Consider the following 23,154-nt stretch of genomic DNA (forward strand, 5'->3'; position numbering starts at 1 on the left):
TGTGTCAGATGCTGTGATAGGACAGGGAATAAAAAGACAAAAATAAGGCCATACCTACCTTTTGGGAGCTAACATTGTACTGGGGCCCACTGTAATTTATCATACATCATAAAATCTTAGATTTGAAGACAACAGAGGTTATCTAGTCCAACCTGAAATATGAAATAAATGCTCTCTGCAACAATAACAGCAAGTAGCATTCATTAATGGGGAGCTCACTACCTACTTAGACAACTGAGTCCATTTCTGAATAACTCTGTTTAGTCGGTTTCCCTTCCTCATAGTGAACTGCAATCTGTACCACCTTATGACCCATCTACTTTATGCTGACTTCTATAGATAACATGATGGCTCCCAATTCTGAGCTATTCCAGGTTATTCAGTCCAATTAAAAAAAAATTTCAAGGGGCAGCTAGATGGCGCAGTGGATAGAGCACCGGCCCTGGAGTCAGGAGTACCTGAGTTCAAATCCGGCCTCAGACACTTAACACTTACTAGCTGTGTGACCCTAGGCAAGTCACTTAACCCCAATTGCCTCACTAAAAAAAAAAAAAAAAAATTTCAAATACAGTCAGTCAATTTTTTTTCTACATAATGCTGAGCTTTCAGATCTAACATCTGTAGGGATCTGAATAGTGACTGAATTTTTCACTTTTAATTCAAGCATTTATTAGTGTATGTACAACACCTAAATGATGCCTCTACCTAGGAATTAGTTTCTTTTTTCATATTTTAAAATAATGCCTTTTCCTCATAAGTAGGTACATGTCCATTATCTTACTCTTTTATTCTAGGACACATTGTCAGTCCTCTAATTATTTTAATCCTCCTCCCTGCACTCTTACAAATGTATGCATCTCTTTCTAGTAAGAAATTCCCAGAAGACAGCACAGCATTGTAAGTACAATCCATTTCTACAAATAAAGAGAATGCCTTGTTCATGAGCAAAGGAATTTACAGAAAGGGTGTACAGAGGGCTCAGAATAGTCCCAACCAATGAATATATTAGCTTCATTTCCAATTCATTTTCCTTGTAGTATATTGTCAGCCGAGTACCCCCCTGACCTAATGAAAACAAATGAGTATAGAATTTCTTAGGATGTACATCTTGTACCTTGAAGTTGGTACTTCTGGTAGGTATGTGTATTTGTAGACAGTATATATAATTTTGCTTTTTTAATGCTGGCAGTAAGAAGAAACCTACTAATTTTATTCAAGATGATGATAGGTGCTAGCATTTTAATTATTTTTCATGTTGTGAGTAATTTATTATTCATTGGGTATCTTCCCTGTAAATCTTGTCCTCACTCTGTAAAATTTTCTCTTTGGTGTCCAACAAAGGGTTTCATTGCAATAAGAAGCAAGGTGTGTCTATGCTTTTACCTGGAGCAATAACGATGGACGTCTTTCAGACCAGCCCAGGGGTTTAGGGTGGGGAAACAGAGTCATTATAGAGCATCTTTAGTCTTTCACCCAGAGGAAGTCAGAATGAGCTCCAATGCCCTCCTGGAAAGGCATCATTAAGCACACCTTCCTCTTCAGTGGGTATCCAGGTGCCCAGGACTAAAATTGAAAAGCATTTGGATTTGTATGTAAGAAAAATCAGAAGCAATGGACTGGCTCCTTTTCAGAACTATTGGCATTCTAGTCATTTTAATGGTAAGTAGAAAATTAAGAGGGGGAAAAATACATTAGACATCTTCATCTTTATTTACTGAATTGGTTCAATATTAATTCTCTTTCTGAGTGGTGACTTTCACTCCTAGAGGCTCCAAGAAACTTCTAAACATCTTCTCTTCATGGAGGCTCTATGAGGCTGTAAAGTCGCAGAAAAACAAAATTTTTTCTGGATTCTAATTAAAAGTTATAGCCAACATGATCCATATGATAATTCAGATGATTATGGAAATGTTCTACTCTTTAAAAATGAAGCTGAGGGCTTTAAAATTAAATATTTGCAAAAAAAAAGTGTGCTTAGCAAATATTGCATGACCAAAGAAAGAAAATAGGACCTATCAATTTGGGAAATTACTTTGGTCCTCTCTTAGTCCTTAAATGTTTTACAAAGCGAATTTGGAGTCTCTAATACCATATGAATAGTTGTCTTCATATTGATTCAGTTTTCTTTTCATATGTTTTCATATGTTTCATGTTTCTTCTTTTCACATTTTTAAAAAACATCCATTACAAATATCTCAATTTCAAAAATAAATGTCCGTTGTTTTTATAAACGGGGTATTTATTTTACAATTTTGTAAAAGGCAAATTATTAGTGTTATATATTATAGTTATAATCACCTTTTAGTCATTGTATGCTGTATGGGGAAAACCTGTCACAATTATACTTTTCTTGTATACTCTTCTATATAACTTATGTGTGTAGTTAAACTGTTAAAAGTGATATAATCATTACAATTTTATACCCATTTTATTGTTCCTAAATTTCTGTGCTTATCTTTTTTTAGTGAGGTTTAAGTTAATGACAAAGGATTGATACCTTTAAAGAATTTTTTTAAAAATAATTCAACTAAAGTTCTAGGAGAAATGTTAAGTTATTCTAATATTAGCTTGTTCACATCTCAAAAGGATTTTTTTGAAGAGTATAGGTTATTTTAAAAAGATATTAAGAAACGGAGAATCCTAGTTTCCCACTCGTTAAAGAAAGGCTGGCTTATTTACACCATGTGTTTGGGAAGCACTGTAAAAACCTTATGATCTGGCAAAGAAAAAAGGTATGATTAAAATTAATGGGCATGGAAGCAGGCATTATGCCAAGTGAAGAACATCTCTAACTTCTCAATATTTAGGGGCCTACTTATGTTTATTTACATAGTAAATGATCAACATCTCATCTTTGAGGTCAGGAAAAAATACTAAATAAATAAAATAAATATCAAAAATGCTAAATGTGAAATCTCTCTTCTAGTCATAAAAATGTGCATGAAGTCACTTTCTCAGAACCCTAATTTCTGAGAGGTTTGGACTCAATAATTTCTGCAGCAACTTCCAGTTCAAAACCTTCTTATTGTTTTTCTTTTTTTTTTATTTTAATGCTATGGTAGTTCAGTTACATCATTTGTAATAGGCTATCTTGGGCTATCTTGGGAGTCTAACTATAATTTATAATAAAAGTTCTACAAAAAAATGTATTCCAAGTTCCTAAAGTGAAGTGACATGTCTTGGGAGGAGGTCTGTTTGTCCTCACTAGAGGTCTTCATTCAAAGGCAAGGCAACCTTTTTACCAAGGTTCTAATCAAAAGGAGATTCTTGTTCAAGTATAAATTAGACTAGATGACCTCTGAGGTTTCTTTTTTTCTCTGGGATTCTGTGACTCTTTGTCTAGATTCAATTTCTTTTCAGTATAGAAAATGAGTAAAGCTGTTATGTTTAGGATTCATCCATCTTCTCAAAATAGTGTTTTTTTAATTGAAGGTTAAGAATAATATTTTGCCACAGGCAAATTATTATCATTTCTAAAATTGAGAAAAATATATTTTTAAAGATGTTTGCTCTTGGGTTTCAAACATTGCCCAATGCCTCTTCAGCCCCTAGACCAGAGGTGGCCAAAACACAATCTACCTGCATGGGGCCCACAACCATTCCTAGAGTTGCAAAACCAGATTAAAATGTAATTGGGAAGCATTTAACAAAATCAATAAACATACAATAAAAATTTAGATAATGTTAATATGTGGTTTTCTAATATGTGCCTTCAAGGATTCTTATGTATGGTTTAGTGGCACCTATTTCTATTTGAGTTTACTGCCATTTCCCTAGACTAACACAAAAACCCTCTTAAAAGATTTTAGGTTTGTTTGCTTTCAAAATAGCAATGATTTAGCTATGCCAAACCTTCCAACCATAAATGTAAAGTATCTTTTTAAAAGTTACTCATGAGACTTTAAAATCGTATGGGGTGGGGAAGAGAAAGGAAGACTTGGCAAAATGAAATTATAATGAAATAAGAACTTATCTAGCCCTACCTTGAACACTTCCAGTATGAAAATAGTGGGTTCAGTTTGTAAGATCATAGACTTGTAACTGGAAAGGACCTTAGAGGTCATCAACTCCAACCCCTCATTTTATAGTTAAAGCAATTCAGGAACAGAGAAGTTGTGATTTGCCCAAGGTCACACAAGTAGGAAGAGGCAAAGCTATGATTTGAACCCAGATGTCTTTTATTTCAAATCAAACATTCTTGAATCTGAAGTAGTCATTCCCTGGGAACTAAACTTGGAAGTAGGCATAGAGTAAGCAACCCAGAGGTGTGCTCCAATTCCACTGCCATTTACCCCCAAAGTAGTAAGAAGAGTATGAGCTCCCATAAATCCACAGGCAAATCCTCTACAGGGCTTATGGAGAGGAAGAATGGTTCCTTCTGTAATCAGGCACAGTAAAAAATGCTTGCACTATGTCAAAATACAAGCCTAGTCATACAACCTGAAAAAATTTTAAGGATGATGAGAGTCAGGAATTGATTACCCTTCTATCACAAAGCCCTTATCCCTACCTTGCTACAGTAAGAGTTTCCTGCAGGCTCCAAAAGCAGCACAGAAAAAGAGGTATTGCCAATCGTCATTCAGTTCAACATTAGAATTCAACATAGAGGCAGTCAATTTTCTCCTTCAGACTTGCTATTTATTACATGTTATTGTCCATCCTCTAGAGAGAGAAAATGATCTATTTTCTGGCTTGCCTTTCAGTAAAAAGGGTTAATTACTGGTTTACTACTTTTGACATTTGGGGGAAAGGATATTTCCCTCCCATCAGTGCAAAAAAGTTTTCAGTTATCTGTAAGGAACTCTAGTAAATGGGGTTTGGAAGCCAACTGAGAAGTGACTTTTCCCTCAGGGTGGTCTTTGCACAAACACATTTTGGGGTAATAGACCTCTTAATTAAATGGCTAATCTTCTTGTTAGACTGTTTAGTACAATTACAGCTCCCATTTCTATAACACTTCAGGGTTTACAAATACAGCCTCATAAGGTAGGGCAAGTACTGCAATCACACCCATTTTTGAAATGAAGAAGGTAAGTGATTTGCCCGAGGTCACAAAACTTGTAAGCCTAAATTCTGAGACTCAAGCACAAATTGGCCAATTCCCACATCCAGGGATCTTTCCATGGCATTACACTGTCTCTACTTCTACTTCATTATCACAATGGCTAAATTTTCATGAACCTCTTTTTGCAGTTTCATTTTCTACTTCTTGGAAAGTTTGGTTTTGCCCAACTTTAGTTTTCCCACTGGTTTGGATGTTACTTTACTTTTGACAGTTTTATGGCAGTCATCTGAACCAGTACGATTCCAGAACTTTTCCATTTTAGCAGACATTTAAGTGTCTAATATGTTCCACGCTCTTTGTTGGGTTCTGGGGGAGATACAAAGATAAAAGTTGTTGAATTTATTCCATTCAACAAAAATCAACAATGGTCAAAACCATATAGAATAGGCCTCTAGCATGTTTCAAGACCAAGGTAGCATGAAAGAAATTATTTGGGAGAGGTAATACTAGGGGTGTGTTGAAAATAAGAATATTACAACCTTTGTAGTTAAAGTCCTATGCCTGAACTCTACCCCTGTTCATTAAGATCTAAATCAAAGACCATTTGTGCATTATTAGGGTTCCTACTAACCTGGGAGTGGCCGTACCTTTCAGCCTGATGGGTACTCTGTATAATATAGATGCCAACCACAAAGAATTACTTTGAACAGAGTTTTGGCTATGACTTAAACCAATAAAAAAGCAGGCCACTGGAAGACAAAATGGTGTTCTTTTTCTATTATCTGATGATATGGGGTGTGTCATGTCTTGCTGTTTAAAAGATCCCAAGAAACACTTTAAAACTTTTAAGTCTTCATTATCTCAACTGAATGTATCCTTCAAAACATGATCAGATGGCTAGTGATTAGGCACAAAAACATTAAATCTAGGTTTTGAGATTCATTTTCTTGACAATTTTTTTTAGTTTTTTTAAAAAATTAAAAATTTGGGGAATGCTAGGATTTATATCTAGTATACTAGGAAGTATCATAGCAGGCAGAGGAGACTGTAAACAGGATCTGGGTAAGGCCTAGACTGTTCAGGGATATGGAAAACACAAAACAGATATTTTGCAGCCATCAGATAAGCATTTGAGTCAATACGACACTGTTTGCCAACATCTTATCTCCAATGATCCCAAGAACTTCAGTCAGACATTCTATTTCTTGAAAAGTCTAGTAAGGAGAAGTTTGGAATGCAGCTATTTGCCTGTTTTAAGTAGAAAACAGGCCAACTAGGATTTTAAAAGGACTACACTAATGTTTACCTATTCACCCTAAGCAAGTAACAATATGGGTCAGATAAGTAGAAAGGAAGGTCCATTTCATTTAGTTCACTGCCAGGGTATCTTTTAATGAGCAGAATGATGAATGTCAATAGGTTGGTTTGTTTTCAGCTTCAATTTAAAAGAATTCCCAGCTTAAAATGTTTATAAGAAACCTTTTTCTGTTGTTCACTTTAATATTTTTTACAGAGAGACTTACCCTATTCATGTAGTAATGGTGAAAATTTTGCTTTAATTCTCTTATTTAAAACTCAGGTTTCCTGTATCTACCAACATTCCTGAAACGTCAATTGGAATCATGGTAGATACAGAAAGCACCAATATCAATTAACAAACACAAGGAGCAGGTACTATCTTTGGTATCCCCAGTGTTTATCAAAGTGCTTGCCATATGGTAGGTGCTTAAGAAATGTTTATTGAATGATTTATTGATTTATTAAACACCTGCTGTATCAGGTCCTGTACCAGGCATGGGGTATATACAAATACATAAATGAAACATTTCAGGGCCTCAAATAGCTTACATTTAACTAGAATGATACAATACAAATACAATCAAGTAAATACAAGATATAAGAAAATAAATACAAAGTCATTTTGAGAGAGGCACTAACAACTGGAGTAATCAATGAAGTCTTCTTGAAGGAGAAGGCTCTAGCTAACCCTCAAAGAGAGCTGGGAATTCTAAGATGAAGAAGTGAGGAGGGGAGAGTATCTAGGTGGCAGAAGAAATGTCATATAATAGGGATCACTAACAAGTGGGCAATATTTCCTGGAACATGGAGGTCAAATGCCAATTGTACAAGGAAAAAAAGGTAAACTAAGCTTCTTGGTAAAGCTGATTTTAACCTCAATATTAACCAACATATTCCACATAGGATCATTTGGATGGTGTCAGGGTTCCTTATCAAAGAAACTTTTTAAATTATAACTCACCAGAGGTTACATTGATGATGAAACTTTAGCTGTACTTTCATCCTTTTATTTATTTTAATTGATCAAGTAGTTTTGAACTCAAAAAGAACATTTTTAAACAAAGACGGGAAAGTGTACACTTTTGCCATCTGCATGTCTCAAATCAGTTTGTAGCATTAGGGAGCAGCTAGGTGGCGCAGTGGATAGAGCACCAGCCCTGGAGTCAGGAGCACCTGAGTTCAAATCTGGCCTCAGATGCTTAACACTTACTAGCTGTGTGACCCTGGGCAAGTCGCTTAACCCCAATTGCCTCACTTAAAAACAAAACAAAACAAAACAAAAAACAAACTGTAGCATTAGCGATCTTGAGCTGGAAAGGACCTCAGAAGTCATCTAGTCCAACTTCATTTTTTTATAAATGAAGAAACTAAGACCCATAGAGGTTAAATGAATTGGACAAGGTCACAAAGGTACTGAGAGGCCAAGCCAAATTTGAACTCAGTTTCCTCTGTACTATGCTAATCGCATACCTTTTTCCAACATGGCATTTAGGAGTGTTTAGTAACAACACCATGGTATGTAGCTTTCTCTGAGCTCCTCAACCATCCATTAGCCAGAAAGAAGCAATTCTTTATTGATCCCAAAGGGCAGATCTGGGATCAATGAGTGAAAACCATCAAGAGACATATTCTAGCTCTTTATGAGAAGAAACATTTTGGAAATTTGAGCCATCCATAAGTGGAGTGGGGTAACTTAGAAAGCAGTGAGTTCCTCATTATTAGAAAGTCATCAATTAGAGGCGAGGTGTGCATTTAAAGAGAAGATGCACAATTCAGGTGTAGGTTTACCTAGACAAATTCATGATTCTTTTTCAACCCAAAGATGATATCAGTCCATGATTTATATAGAGTACATATTGATCTGTACACTGAGTAGGTCGGAACAAAATTCTGGACCCTTATAACATTTCATTGTTTTTAAAACTTAGGAAGTTCACTGTAACTTAACCATTGAAACATGTATTTTCACTTGAGTTTTAGAGCCCAAAGACTCTGGAGAATGGATATGCAGCTTCTCTCTGGTGTTTAAATACTGTAGGTGGAGCTACTTTTAGACTAGAGTAATAAAGCTGAAGAGGTAAATAGCAGTAGTGTTTCCTCTTGGCTTACAGAGGGGAACTATTTAGACTTCAGTCTCTGACTAGCCATACTGATCACAGGGTTTGTGAAGGAGTGACTGGAAGGGTATCTTTGGGATATTGCTTGGGCTTTAGATTTGCTGTCCTCCCCTTTTAATGTAGTAAATTATTAGGCTCTCCAACTTGGATTCCATCACGTACTCTATGTGCCTTCAATTACACAGTAAACAGGTATAATTAGATTTGAACTTGGCACTTCTACAACATCACCATATGGATACCAATTACTTTACTCAACCTTTTTATAATTAGTATTCAGAAGGAAACTCATTGTTAATAAACCTATGAGTAGTGAGAGCACAAGTGACTTCAAAAACTAACTTCAAAAAGGGAAGTTGGACGAAGAAAGAAATAACCTGTGCTTAGCATTTGATGCTTCAAATAATCCAAATGAGAAAAGGGAATATCATATATACACATGCTGCCTAAGGCATATGATGATTTTCAATCACAAGATCATACATTTACAGCTGGAAAAAAACATTAAAGGTCAGCTAGTTCATGCCCTTCATTTTATTAATAAGGAAACTGAGACTTACAAACATCAAACAATTTGGGGGGTTTGGGGGGGGGGAGGAAAAGGCAATGAGGGTTAAGTGACTTGCCCAAAGTCACACAGCTAGTAAGTGTCAAGTGTCTGAGGCCATATTTGAACTCAGGTCCTCCTGAATCCAGGATTGGTGCTTTATCCACTTCATCACCTAGCTGCCCCCACAATTTCCTAATCGATAGCAGAATTAGTACCTAAACCAAAATCCTCAAACTACAAAATCCATGACTCATTTTCTGTACCATAGATACAACTTCCTACAACTTTAGTGAGAAGTGTATTTATAGAAAAAGAACAAAGAAGTTGATACAAGGATCATAGTTTTAAATTGCTCTCCAAGGAACTTCAATGGGATATTTTTAAATAGGTACTTTAATAAAGCCTTATCAATTAACTAATTGAGGTAGTGCAGAAAGCACTAAAAGCCAAGAGACTCTTGGGTTCAACTTAATTCAATAAATAATTGTTAAGTACCTAACATGTGCACTTCCCTTTTGCCAAGTCTCAGTTTCTTCATCTTTAAAAAGAGAATGATAATATTTGTATTGTTTTGTTAGACTGGGAGAAAAGTGATCTGTGATTCTCACAGTGCCATAAAGCAGTGAGTCAGTCACTGCAATGATACTAAATGTAAGAGGGCACTGTGGAATTATTGAGAAGACAAATGGAACATCCAGGAGTTAGAAATCATGCATTTCTCACACATACACATGTATATATATATATATATATATATATATATATATATATAATACCCAAGATTTATATAGCACTTAAAGGTGTACAAAGCTCTCTACAAAAATTAACTCATTTTCATCCTCATAACAACCCTATGAGGTAGGTGTTATTATTATCGTCATTTTCAAACAAAGAAACTGAGCCTGAGAGAGGTTAAGTAACTATACTGAACTATGTCACCAATTAGTAAGTGTCTGAGGCAGGATTTCACTTTCGGACTTCCTGATGCCAGGTTCAACACTCTATCCATTTTGTGAAGGGAGAGACCACTCTCAAATCAAGATGATCCTACACTGTTATGACAGTCACCTTTTTAATCCAATCACGTGACTAACTGCATGAATGAAAAATAACTTATTAAACACTAACCACATGCTAAGCATTGTGCTAATCCCTGGAGTTACAAATTGAAAAGGTAAACAGTCCCTGCTCTCAAGGAGCTTACACACTGAATGAGACAATGCATACAAGCATCAAAGGAAGTTCAGCTTCAGAAAAGATGGAAAGACCCAGGAAGTCCTAAGGGAACAGCTGCTGTGGGGCAGAGCCAAGGTCGAGAGGTCCTTAGTGTATATAAGTAGATCAGATAATTGTTGTAGAAGACTTTAGGGTATAGAAGAAAGGCAGATGATGATGCCTACATCTTCTCAGGAGGAATAAAACTGTTGACTCCCATCTCATTCAAGACCTTTGAGTAGTTACACAGCTAAAGTGAAGGATGGAGGGAGCAAGGGGAGAAAACATGGTGGCTCAGAGACCCCCAGTGGTGGTGGGTCTTTCTTTCACTCAGGCACCCTGGGCACAGTCATATGGGCCACTGCTGAAATGCATTATTCATTTCATACTGTTATAACATATTTCAAATAATTACATGTATGATGGTAATATGGGCATTATTTCCTCTTCATAAAGAAATAAGTTGGAACCCCTTTCTGAGGCATATATATAATATACAGCACATACACACATATGCATACACACAAATACATGAAGGATCTGTGATTTCTTCAATATAAGAATTCCCTCCCTAAATGCAGATTACCACTTGTCTATGACTCATAGGTTCATAAAATTGTCCCATCCCTCATTTTGCAGACAATCAAATGGAAGCTTAGAGAGGTCACATAGGTAATAGAAATCAGAGGTGGGATTTGAATCCAGGTACTCTGAATTCAAGGACACTGTTCTTTCCCTTGTACCATAAGGATTTGTTATGTATTACTTGAGGTCCATAGAAATTAAGTGACTTATCCAGGTAACAATTAGTCAACAAGCATTCATTAAACATCTACCATGTACCAGGAACTGTCCTAAGCAGTGGGAATACAAAGAAAGGTAAAAGACAGACCCTGCCCTGGAAGAGCTCACAATCTCATACTTCTCAAGACAAAATTTAAATGGAGGTCTTCCTGACTTCAAGTGAGTCCTCCTCTCATTATGCCATACTGCCCATCTCTATAATACCCAGCACATAAGTGCTTAATAAATGCTTTTTATTTATTTCAGATTGGTTTTATACACACCTATACATACACACACACAGAGGCTCCTAAATTTATTAATTGAAACCTTGTTGCTTTCAAATGATTTGCAATGTACTTGCATAATCATGCAGAACTCTCTCTCTCTCTCTCTCTTTCTCTCTCTCTCACACACACACACACACACACACACTCAAGACACAACTTCTTCTGGAATGACAGATGTCAGAAAAAGAAGAATCAAGGATGCATGAAACTAGATTGAGGACCTTTCTGCATGTTTTTAATTGGGTAGGAATCTATTGATTGACATTTTTTTCCTTAAAATGGATTCCTTAGAATACAGAAAGTGCAATTTTGCCCTCCAGTCCTCGAAGACATCTGAAGAACAATCTCTAATGACAATGGCAAGAAGTAATATTTTTTTGGGGGGGGCAATGAGAGTTAAGTTACTTGCCCAGGGTCACACAGCTAGTAAGTGTCAAGAGTTTTTGAATCTGCATTTGAACTCAGATCCTCCTGAATCCAGGGCCAGTACTTTATCCACTGCATCACCTAGTTGCCCCTGAAGTAAAATAATTTTTGCCAGATTTTCTTTTATATGACTGGCTTACACTAGAAGACACACTTACAAAGACATATATACACATACACATGCACAGTTGAGTTAATTTTATCATGAGATTCACCTCACCATAATGTTCTATTTGTCAAATGCTAAAGAACTCAGTGGTTACTGAGTAGATAGGGGAGTAAAACTGAGCCCTGAATACACATTGAATATGTGTATGTAGTTGGGAAAGAAAGATATTATCTTTCTATTCCATTATGTAGAATAGAAAACAATAATGTGATATATGGGAAACACAGACCATGAAGCTAAGAAGCAGTAATTTTTTTTCTTAAATTAATTGAAATGTATGTTAGAGGGGAGAATTCTCAGGAGGTGATAAATGATTCAGTTTTGTTATGATGTATTAACAGTAAGAGAATGTATGTGGAAATCCAGTGCAGTTGGGCCATATTTTGCCTAACCAAGAAAGGGAATCTCACTATGCTATTTTCCTTATAGAATAGTGGATAATGAAGTGCCGTAGTCCATTAACATTGTTGGTTCAATAAGAGGGAGGAAGACAAGAAGAATGTACCTGACAAGAGAGAAGAGGAATGGAAAGAATGACATTGGAAAACATTAAAAGAAAGAATGTATTTGGTGTATAGTAGTAGTTACCAATAATTATTTCAAATGCCACTCAGCAATACCTATGCCTACCACTTTTTTATTATTCATTTCAATTTAATTATGCTGCTTGAGATTATAGTTGGTTCTCTTATTACCCATCTTTTCAGTGAATAGCATACATTTACCAAACCATAAGAATTTACACTTAACAGAGAATTAGATGACTTGCAGAATGCTTTTCTCACTGTAAGGTGAGTAATGCAAGTTTTATTATCCTCATTTTTATTGATGAGGAAACAAAATACACCATTCAAGATCCCTTATAATTTGACTCCAGTCTACCTTTCTGATCTTTTCTGCCACAACTACAACACATTATTGTCAAATTAGACATTTTTACTATTTCTTGGGAATACCTTACATTTTACTCCCTCCTTACCATTCTCTTCTCCTAGAATATCTCTTTTTACCCCATCTTTACCTACTGAAATCATACCCATCCTAGAAGAGCCATCTAAAGTTATCTCATCTGTGAAACCTTTCCTGATCCTGCCGCTAAGTTCTCTCCTTCCATTACACAACCACGTCACCTTGTTCATACCTCTCTTACTGCTCTTATCAAGACACCTTGAATTATAGTTATTGGGGCATATGTCCTATTTCCCCTATTCAACTGAGAATGGATCATTCTTTCTTAATTATTGCATTCCTCACAGTGTAAGCATAGTAATCATTCAATAAATATCTGTTGAATGAGTATCACCAATATTTATGATTTTTATATCCTTTTCAATGCCTAAGTTTGTATTAACCTTATGTAATCCAATTACAGGTCATGGAAGAGGTTAACAGTGAATTCATTGTAGAGGTAAAGTATAATAAAATTATTCCATTAAATTCAATTTTTATGTATAAACACTAATGATCCATTAATCAGGTCAGATTGCTAATCACCCTCAACAATATAGAACAAAAACCAAGAAACAAACTCTTTGAGTGATTATAAGGTTAACATTAAATCCATGCTCTGAATGTCTTATAGTCAATCTGCCTCGAGGGAGAGCCCAGAACCTACAGACTTTCACCTATCACACAGTTTGAAGATTATTAATCTAGCTTCTAAGTTCAGAGTTACAATTAGAAACAGCATGTTCATTAGAAGGGAAAGAACTGCTAGAGATAAGCACACTAGTATCATTGACAGAAAAGTGATGAACTCAGAATGTAAAATAGACATACATTTTTGGACAAGCCCAATATGGGAATTTGTTTTGTTTGCACATGCATATTGATAACAAAGGTTTTTGGGGGTTTTTCCCATCCACCAGTGGAAACAGGAATAGAGAAGGCAAAGAAGAATAGGGATAGAGTGGTTCTGAAAAAAAAAAAGAAAAAAGAAGGGTCACTGCAGGATTTTTTGATGCAGAGAAAGAAAGACAGAAAGAAGCACAGATAAGCAAGATGACTTTGAAAGTTGTTGGTTGAATCTATTTTATATGTATATATATTTTTAAGAACAAAAACCACCTGTCCATAATAGAGATCTGCCATTCTATGCACAATCCTCTTTTTCTATTCTACTATGGATATGAATAGACCCATTTTATTTGGTGCTTGCTTCAGAACTTAAAAAAAAAGATGTAAAAAAAAAGAATGACAATGATCACTGATAGAAAAGCTAAATCTGAGTTCTGAACTACAATATCAAAAGAGTTTAGAGCCAGTGTTTGATACTTCAAATAATTCAAACGAGTAAAGATAATATGATATTATATGCATGCATCCTGCCTATATATATGTAATGACTTTCATCCCAGGTGCTTTTTAAATGTCCGAATCATAGATTTAGGGCTTCTCTTGCCAAAATTTAAGAATATTTCAGTACTTGGTCTGGGTTAGCTTTGATTATTTTGAAAATACACTGAATATCTCAAAGATACTTGATCAACAGGTCACTCCTGTACGTAAGAACATAAATGTATATCAAAATTGCTATAACTTCTAAATAGATAGAAGTATCAGAAAGATACTATTATGAGTCTACAATGGAGAGAACATAGTCTCTAAAAGCAACCAAATAGTCTATTACAGGGGATAGATGAATAGTCCAAAATTAGATAATCTATAGAATTGTACCTCCATATTTAAGGTTATTATTAATATAGTTTATTAATTAATATTATTAGCATTTAATAATTAAATAATTAAATTCATTCTAATACTGGAATATTTATATGAATTGATATTATTAATATATTACAATATCTATTACTATTCCTTTGTTCTCTGCCATAGGGTAGTTGCATATCTAGAAGTAGCACTGTTCCCACAATAAAACATATTTTGCTATTTTCCATAAAACCATGTACGTAAGCATGAATAAAGCATAAGTCAGCTGTGTACAGGTATACCGGGTTACCTAGCCCATGTTCTAGGCACACCTATGTGTGTGTTTAAATGTATGATTTGTTTACTAAATGGAGCACTAGCAACTGTTTGGAAAGTCTGGTCAGAGTTGAGGATGCAAAGGAGAATAGGATAGGGATAGAATAGAAAGGTATTATACCCAAGAGTCTTGGCAACTTTTTTTAAATACCAGATGGGACTTCCAGAGTTCATTGCATATTGGTACCTCCATAGTTCATAGCATCCTCATAATCTTATCATCAAATCTAGACAAGCTTTCCAAGGATAATTTGGTTGATGGTATCTAAATTATATTTATCAACATATTAGAATTGGGTATTACCTTACTTTGTCCACCAAATTCAATAGAATTCCTTTTTTCAGAGCTTTTTCAAAAACTTTTTCAAAATTTCTTTAATAATTTTTTTTAAACTGGTCCTTTTTTTTTTTTTTTTTGCTTAAGGTGAAAGAGCTAGACAGTGAAAATGGAACTGCAAAATGGCAAACTGTCAGACGACAAAAGAGAGAATGGATTAAATTTGCTGCTGCCTGTAGGGAAGGAGAAGATAATTCAAAGAGGAACCCAATCGCCAAAGTAAGTGAGGAAGCCAATGTATTGATTATGTACTGATTCAAACACTTCTGCAGAGTCAGGGAAGCTCTTTCTACAGGACACATTTGTGGGAATCTTCTATAAAGCCATAAACAAATTGTAAGGGAAAATATCAGTCACCCTTATGAGAGTCCAATCTATAATGTAAAGTTGCAAGGCCCGAAAAAAATGTTAAGTAAATATGATAATAATCCAAGTGAGAAGGACATAGAAGAAGAGGATGAGGACGAGATAAAGAGGAATGACTCAGCTGGGTCACTGGTGACCCATCTAGCCCTGTTCAATTTCTTTTCTTTATCTCAGCTTCATAAACTCTTTCTACCGTGATGTCTTGAAGTAACTATGAAGAGCTCATTAAACCCTATTCTATACCTCAACACACACACACACACACACACACACACACACCACATACACACACATAGCACAAACACACCCTATTCAGACCAAGGTGTGTATAAAAATACCTTTTACCCTATAGGCTAAACAAAATTTAAATCTCATAGGGTGATGTGATACAAAATCAGATATCCATAATGCATAATGAACATTAAGGAAGTATAAATAAAATGCTGTGTGAGGTCCTAGAGCAAGGGTCATTGCTGACTGACATGGGGGACAGGGGTTCAAGGACAGTTTTATATAAGAGACCAACAATATCTTTAGTCACTGATTCACCTTTTTCAAGTTCTAAAAATAATTACAGCTTCATCATAAGAACACTAAAAATTTTTTTAGATTATACATTTTCCAACTTTTCCATATTTCTCATATTTGATTTAGGCTTTTAAAAGATGAGTAGAAATTTTTTTTCTTTTCTTTTCTTTTTTTTTTTTTTTTGCAGGGCAATGAGGGTTAAGTGACTTGCCCAGGGTCACACAGCTAGTAAGTGTCAAGTGTCTGAAGCCGGATTTGAACTCAGGTACTCCTGAATCCAGGGCCGGTGCTTTACCACTGTGCCATCTAGCTGCCCCCTGAGTAGAAATTTTTTAAAAATGAAGAGAGGGGCAGCTAGGTGGCGCAGTGGATAAAGCACTGGCCCTGGAGTCAGGAGTACCTGAGTTCAAATCCAGCCTCAGACACTTAGCACTTACTAGCTGTGTGACCTTGGGCAAGTCACTTAACCCCAATTGCCTCACTTAAATTTTTTTTTAAATGAAGGGAGAAGGGAATCTGGGGATAAGCAATGGTGTAAACAAAGGTATGGAAGTGAGAAGCCATAGGGACAGAGTTGTCCCATTTATGTGAGTTATAGAATATACGATAAGGAATTATTAAAAAAAGACTAAAAAGGTAGATAGAATGTGAGAATTTTGAATGCCAGACAAATGAGCTTGAACTACACTAAGCAGGCAAAAGAAACTCCTGAAGATTTTTGAGCATCATGACATGACCAGATCAATGTATAAGGAAGATCAATTAGTCTGGAATCCAGTCTGGAAAGATGGATTGTCGTAAAGAGTGAGTGTAGGCAGGAAGACTTGTTAGGATGTAGTCATACTTGTCTGAGCAGGTAGCAATGAAGGTCATTTACTAGACAATAATTACTAGGCAGTGGGAAGAGAGGATGGATGAAAGAGATAGAGGCAGAATAAACAGGACTTGATAACTGGTTTTGAGAAGGTAAAGGAGGCATCAAAGATAGAACCAAAGTATCAAGCATTGGAGGCTGGGTTAGTAGCAGTGACAAGGCTAGACCCAATGAAGTAACAAAGTGGAGTCTATGGCTGAAAACAATGTGTGTGCTGGGATTTATTGAGTTTTTAAGAGTACATCCAGGTAAAGATGCAAGTCTAAAACCCTAAAGATATAGTTTGAGAAACATCTATATAAAAATGAGAGTTGAAGCCCTGGGATTGAATAATATTAACAAAGTAGAGAGTGGAGAAAAAGAAAAAAGGAGAGACAAGGCTGGGGCTGGGGCGAGACAATAAACGTGAAATATTGGAAATAGCTTAATTTTCACAGAAGTCTTTTTATTTGAATATAACTAAACTATAGCCTTAAATTAGTTTAGATAGTGACATTTATAAAGTATTCAGCCCCCAATGTTTTTGTGTCAACTTTTTCTGGATTTAATTGAAGGAAATAGACTTAGAATCATAGAATCCAGTTTTAGAGATGGAAGAGTCCCTAAACATCAATTTGCTCAATTCCCTCATTTTACAGATGAGGAAATTAAAGGTAAGAAAGTTTAAATGGCTCCACTAAGAATGTATAGATAGTAAACAAAAGAGCCAGGCTTCAAACACTGGTCAATTGGCTCCAAATCTAATCTTTCCATCGTCCCACTCAAAATTTGTCACCCCAGATAAACTTGAATTGATGCCACTGTCAGAACTGGTAGAATCTTCACAGATGCAGCTTCTCTGCTTTGCCTCTGGACTTGCCTCCCCACTCCATTTGTCTCCTATGGACAGAAACTACATTGTACTTTTTACTCTGTAGTTTCTCATTTGAATGCAACAAGTTAGGAGTCATTGATCAGTCAATGGACCTCCTCTGTGTCAGACACTGTACTAAGTGCTGGAGATACAAAGAAAGACAAAAAAACAGTAACTGCTCTCAAAGAACCCATAGTCTAATGAGAGACAATAGGCAGAAAACTATGTACAAACAAGATGAATCCAGAATAAACTGGAGATTATCAATGGAGGAAAGGCACTACCATTAAGGGAGATAGGGAAAGGTCATTTGGAAAGAATTCTATCATTGTGATTTTAAAACCACCAATATACCTTAAATGCACAACAACTATTATAGACATTATTTTCATACACAGCTTTAAGAATTTTGGAGAGTCTTGAATCTGCAATATTGTCACCAACATCATTAGGCTGACATCACTGATACATCACCCTCTTGATATCATTGGTCCTCTTCAAGAACAAAGGAAGAACAACAACCTGGCTTTTAATCACTGAATGGATGTTGTCTCAGACAAACTGAGACTTGGGAAAGACCTTTTCTTAAAAGAGCCAGGGTCTCCCACTGCATCTGGGGCCACTGCCAGGCATCTTGACCTATGCCTTGCCACTGGATTCTGATGACTCTGGAGGAGAGAGAGGCTGATGACTTTACACAGCTCTGCCTCACTTAAATAGAGTTTGCTTGCAAGTCAAGCATCACCCTCCTGATGTCATTGTTCCTCTTCAAGAATGAAGGACTAACAATATGTTACTCCCGTGCTACTTCTGTCTATCCTCTGATTTTGGTAGTTTTTCTGAATTTTGATTAATGAAATTATATCTTCTGAACAGACTAGAAGGAACTAGAGTAGCTTTCCCAGCTCCAGCAGTGAGGTTGCACAGTGTATAGAGTGATGGGCCTGGGATCAGAAAGACCTGAGTTAAAATCCAATTTCAAACACTTACTAGCTGTGTGACCCTGGGCAGGTCCCTTAACCTCTGTCTACCTGAGCTTTCTCATCTGGAAAATGAGGATAATAATAGCAACTACCTCCCAAAGTTGTTGTGAGAATCAAATGAGATCATCTTTGTAAAATATTTAGTACAGTTCCTGGCACATAGTTAAGTACTATATAAATGTTAGCTATAATAATATAGCAATAAGTTATATAATTTGGGGGCAGTAATAGTAAAATGTTATGATATCACCTTCTTCATCGCCTATCAGGGATCATTCCTACCCCAAGTTCTCAACAGTCATTACTAAAATCTATAAAAGTTTAAGCAAAAGATGTAAGGTACAATAAATGTATAAACAATCATGAGATTGACACTTCTTGATTATGGATCTATAACGTTTGGTTTTCTTTGGGGAGGGGGACACTAAGAGCTAGAAGGGACCTTAGAGATTATTCTGATCACTTCATTTTACTGATGGGGAAATTGAGGCTTGGGGAAGGTGGTGGTGAAGTTAGTTGTCCAAGTTGACAAAAGTAGTAAGTAATGCACATTTTTATGTTTTGACTTCCAAACAAAGCAAAACAAGGAGCACTGAGACAGTTGGTGCATGTGTTTCTCTTTTCCTAGTTGCTTCTGGCATTTCTACCTCAGGCTAAAGGCTAGTCAGGCATGTAAACAACATGATATATCCTATTTTTAAAGGGAAGTAACAGAACTGATTTGCTTTGTCATACTGTGTGTGTACATGTAGAATAAATCAGAAAAATTGAGACAATTATTTAGATAACTCAATGAAGAAAGAAAGAAAAAACTTTACCTCTCTTCTCTGAATATACCAAAAGAATCTCAGCTTTCCATCCCTCTAAGGTTCTCTTCATTTCTAGGCAAGATGGTCAATTCAAAACAATCAATTCAGTAGGGAAGAAAGCCTCAGTCAAAATGATTTATTTGAATCAATTCTGTCCCAATGACTGAGTTGCTAATTTTGTGTAACCACAATCTGTCTCATCTAGTATTCCTTCTAAAAGATTCAAGTCATAAGATCTGTAAAATTCCTAAGACTTTTAGAAGGATAGAGTACTTGGAAGTAAGCATGTCATGAATTATGGTGATATCTATGTTATATCAGAATTCACAAACATATTTCCTTTCTTACAGATACGATCAGATTGTGAAGCTAACCAGAAGATTACATATCGGATCTCTGGGGTGGGGATTGATCGACCACCTTTTGGAGTCTTTACTATTAATCCCAGAACTGGAGAAATTAACATAACATCAGTAGTTGATCGAGAAATAACCCCAATGTTCTTGGTAAGCCAAATCCCTAGGCTTTGGTTTATTTATTTGTTTAAACTTTCCTCACTAGGGATCTTCAAATATCAATGAAATCATAAGTCTGTACCAAAATAGAACAAAGCAAAAGTTCCCTTTTGACAATGTAATTGAGACACATTTTCTAAAGACTAATGTGGAGTGACAACGTTTCAATCAGAAATTAAATAAATAATCAGCAGTAAAGGAAGGCATGAAAATACAAGGGAACACACAATGAGTCCTTCCAATTTTACTAGTATGCAAGACGTCAAGTCATTCACCAATATATAGATTACTGAACACAGTCACAGAATCTCAGCTTTAGAAGGAATTTCAGAGGTTATCTAGTACAATCGTGATTGAATAGGAATTCACCCTGCAACATCTCCAACAAGTGCTCATTCAGTTTCCAATTGAAAACTTCCAATTATACTTTCTTCTCTGTTACTTCATTTCATGGTTCTTCCCCTGGTATTTCATTCATTCATTCATTCATTTCTCATTTTTTAAGACTAGGTCCCTGAACCTCTTCCAGGTTTGAAGTGCAGCAGTCACTCACAGGTCCAATCCTACCTTTTATCATCAGGGAAACTTTGCTCTGTTTCCAACCTGTTCTGATCCCCTCACCCCGCCCCCCATCACCTTTAGGGAGGCTAGTGGTGCTCTACTCCTAGAAGCTCACCATATAGACACCCAATAGGCTCTAGCCCTACTGCAGCTCAGAACTCCCAAACTCAAGTGATCCATCAGCTTTACCCTCTCTAGTAGCAGGTATAACATATGTACTACCACACTCACACATTCATTGATTCAGACATTCCTTCAGCATTGTTTATGCAGAATACTATGCTGTGTTTCATTCACTTCATTTTCTCTCATGAAGAACTACATTTTATTGCTTTTGACCTAGATCTATTGCCGTGCTCTGAATTCCCGAGGTGAAGATTTAGAAAGACCACTTGAGCTTAGAGTCAAAGTTATGGATGTAAATGATAATCCTCCAGTATTCACACAAAATGTATATACAGCCAGTATTGAAGAACACTGTGCTACAAGTAAGTATAACAGTGATTTCCCCCCTTGATATCATTATCCTGGCCAAAAGCTTGAAAAGATTCTATTACTTTTATCATTAAGGTTAAAATATAAGTGGAGTAAAGCTAAAAGGGAAAGCTAAACTATGGAAAAAACTTATCGTGTCAAATGCACAAAAGAGACAACTAACCAAAGATCAGAAATAGTAAATAAATGTTCCCAGTGTCTGCAGTGACCCTGACTTGAAAAGGATTTCTAAACAAAGTTTTTGTGAGGTATTGCTTAGCATGACTTTTAAAGATACCCCTGGAGATATGTTCAAGATAATCAAAGTTAATGAACAGGATTACAGTCGTAAGCATTAAGAAGAGTTCTGTAAAAGTTTGACTTTAAGAAGGCAAATTTGAAACAAGTAGGTCTTATGCTGACTGATAAAGAATGTTTATAGAACTTTTATCAGTGTATGGAACAACTCAGACTTTGGAGTTGAACAAGATGTTCTACATGACCTCAACTTTTTCTGTTTTCTTCTTCCTTTCTTTCTTCAAAGATCTATCATTTCATTATGAGGTTATTTCCTTTATCATTTACAATCTCCTCCATATATTAGCCATAATTGTTTTATAATTGCTTATAGTCAAGAAATTTCATCACCTATTGGCCCACCATTGGGTGATAAGCTTCTCTGAACTTAGATAGGCTTGTTTTGAATATATACTATCTAATCAGTGACCACATACTCCAAATCTTCCCAGGCTATTTGTTGTTGTTTTTTATTTATTTGTTTGTTTGTTTTTTGTTTTGTTTTGGTGAGGCAATTGGGGTTAAGTGACTTGCCCAGTGTCACACAGCTAGTAAGTGTCAAGTGTCTGAAGCCGCATTTGAACTCAGGTCCTCCTGACTCCAGGGCCAGTGCTCTATCCACTGTGCCACCTAGTTGCCCCCCCCAGGCTATTTGTAATAGGATTTGTGTTCCACTGGTACAGCCTTCAAGAACCCAGCATCAACTTTATGCCATAATTGTCAGATTCAGGCTTTATTAATGATTCATGACATCCAGAATAAGAGATATTGCTCTTTCATTTTCATATTTTCTTTGTATAATTCTTGTTCTTGTTTATCTTACTTTCAAACTTTATATTTTAGAAAAGACAACATCAGGACATAGATACTAGACTATGAAGTAAGACAACCTGGGTTTGAATTCCATCCTCCTTAATAGCTGTGTGACCATAGGGCAGTCAGTTGTCCCTTCTGAGGCTTAGTTTCCTTATATATAAAATAAGTCATAAAATCTACAATACTTCTCTGTGTAGTTCAGAGGATAAAACGAAATATGTAAATATGTAAAATGTTCTGAAAACTTTAAACTAGTACTCCTCCTTCTATATCTCTTTCATTCTTCTTTCTTCCAGTCCCCCTCTCTCTCTCTTGCCCCCCTCTAATCTCCCTCATGTGACCCAATATCCTCCGAAGCAGAGAATGGAAAGAAGAGAAACATAAGAAGGGGACTCAGAAGCAAACAGAGACAGCTAAGGGATGGGTGGTTCAGAAAAAGGAAGGAAAGAGAAAAGACAAGAGAGGCATAGAAAGCAAGGAAGTCAAAGAAATACAGGAGAGAAAAGGGTCACAAGAGGACAAAGGTGAGAAGACACATGTGTGGGAAATTAAACTAGCGCACAAAGTCATATGCTTCCATTAAATTATGTAACAAATAAGGCTACAAATGCAATTTTAACTCCCATTTTACAACTAACATAGAGAGGGGAGAAATAAGGCCTGTCAGGGAACAAAAGAGTGATAGAAAAGGGAGACAGAACAGAGAAATATTTTGCCTCTTCCAGTAAAGGAAAGAGAGTTGAAACTCAGAATTACATCATTTTTGGTATCTTATTAGCCGTACTTGTGGTACTGATGGCCCTTCTTGTTCCCATCCTCAAGATTACTGCTCAAGAAGTCAGTTAGGCAATCTTCTTGATGGAATGTGGGGTAGCACTTTTTGATGATGATGGTGGTGGTGG

General features: G+C 36.1%; 1 protein-coding gene across 1 annotated transcript in view; it reads left to right on the plus strand.

Moving 5' to 3' along the window:
• Positions 1 to 13,205: 13,205 nt before the first annotated feature.
• DSG4 (desmoglein 4) overlaps positions 13,206 to 23,154 on the plus strand; it is a gene marked incomplete at its 5' end in the record, with an annotated part of 33,819 nt that continues 23,870 nt past the window's right edge. The window contains 4 exons of the mRNA XM_043993716.1: positions 13,206 to 13,262; positions 15,264 to 15,395; positions 19,940 to 20,095; positions 21,009 to 21,153. Coding sequence (XP_043849651.1) covers positions 13,206 to 13,262; positions 15,264 to 15,395; positions 19,940 to 20,095; positions 21,009 to 21,153 — 490 coding nt within the window. The remainder of the gene's footprint in view (positions 13,263 to 15,263; positions 15,396 to 19,939; positions 20,096 to 21,008; positions 21,154 to 23,154) is intronic.

The sequence above is a fragment of the Dromiciops gliroides genome, chromosome 1, assembly GCF_019393635.1.
Source record: "Dromiciops gliroides isolate mDroGli1 chromosome 1, mDroGli1.pri, whole genome shotgun sequence".
Classification (NCBI taxonomy): Eukaryota; Metazoa; Chordata; class Mammalia; order Microbiotheria; family Microbiotheriidae; genus Dromiciops; species Dromiciops gliroides.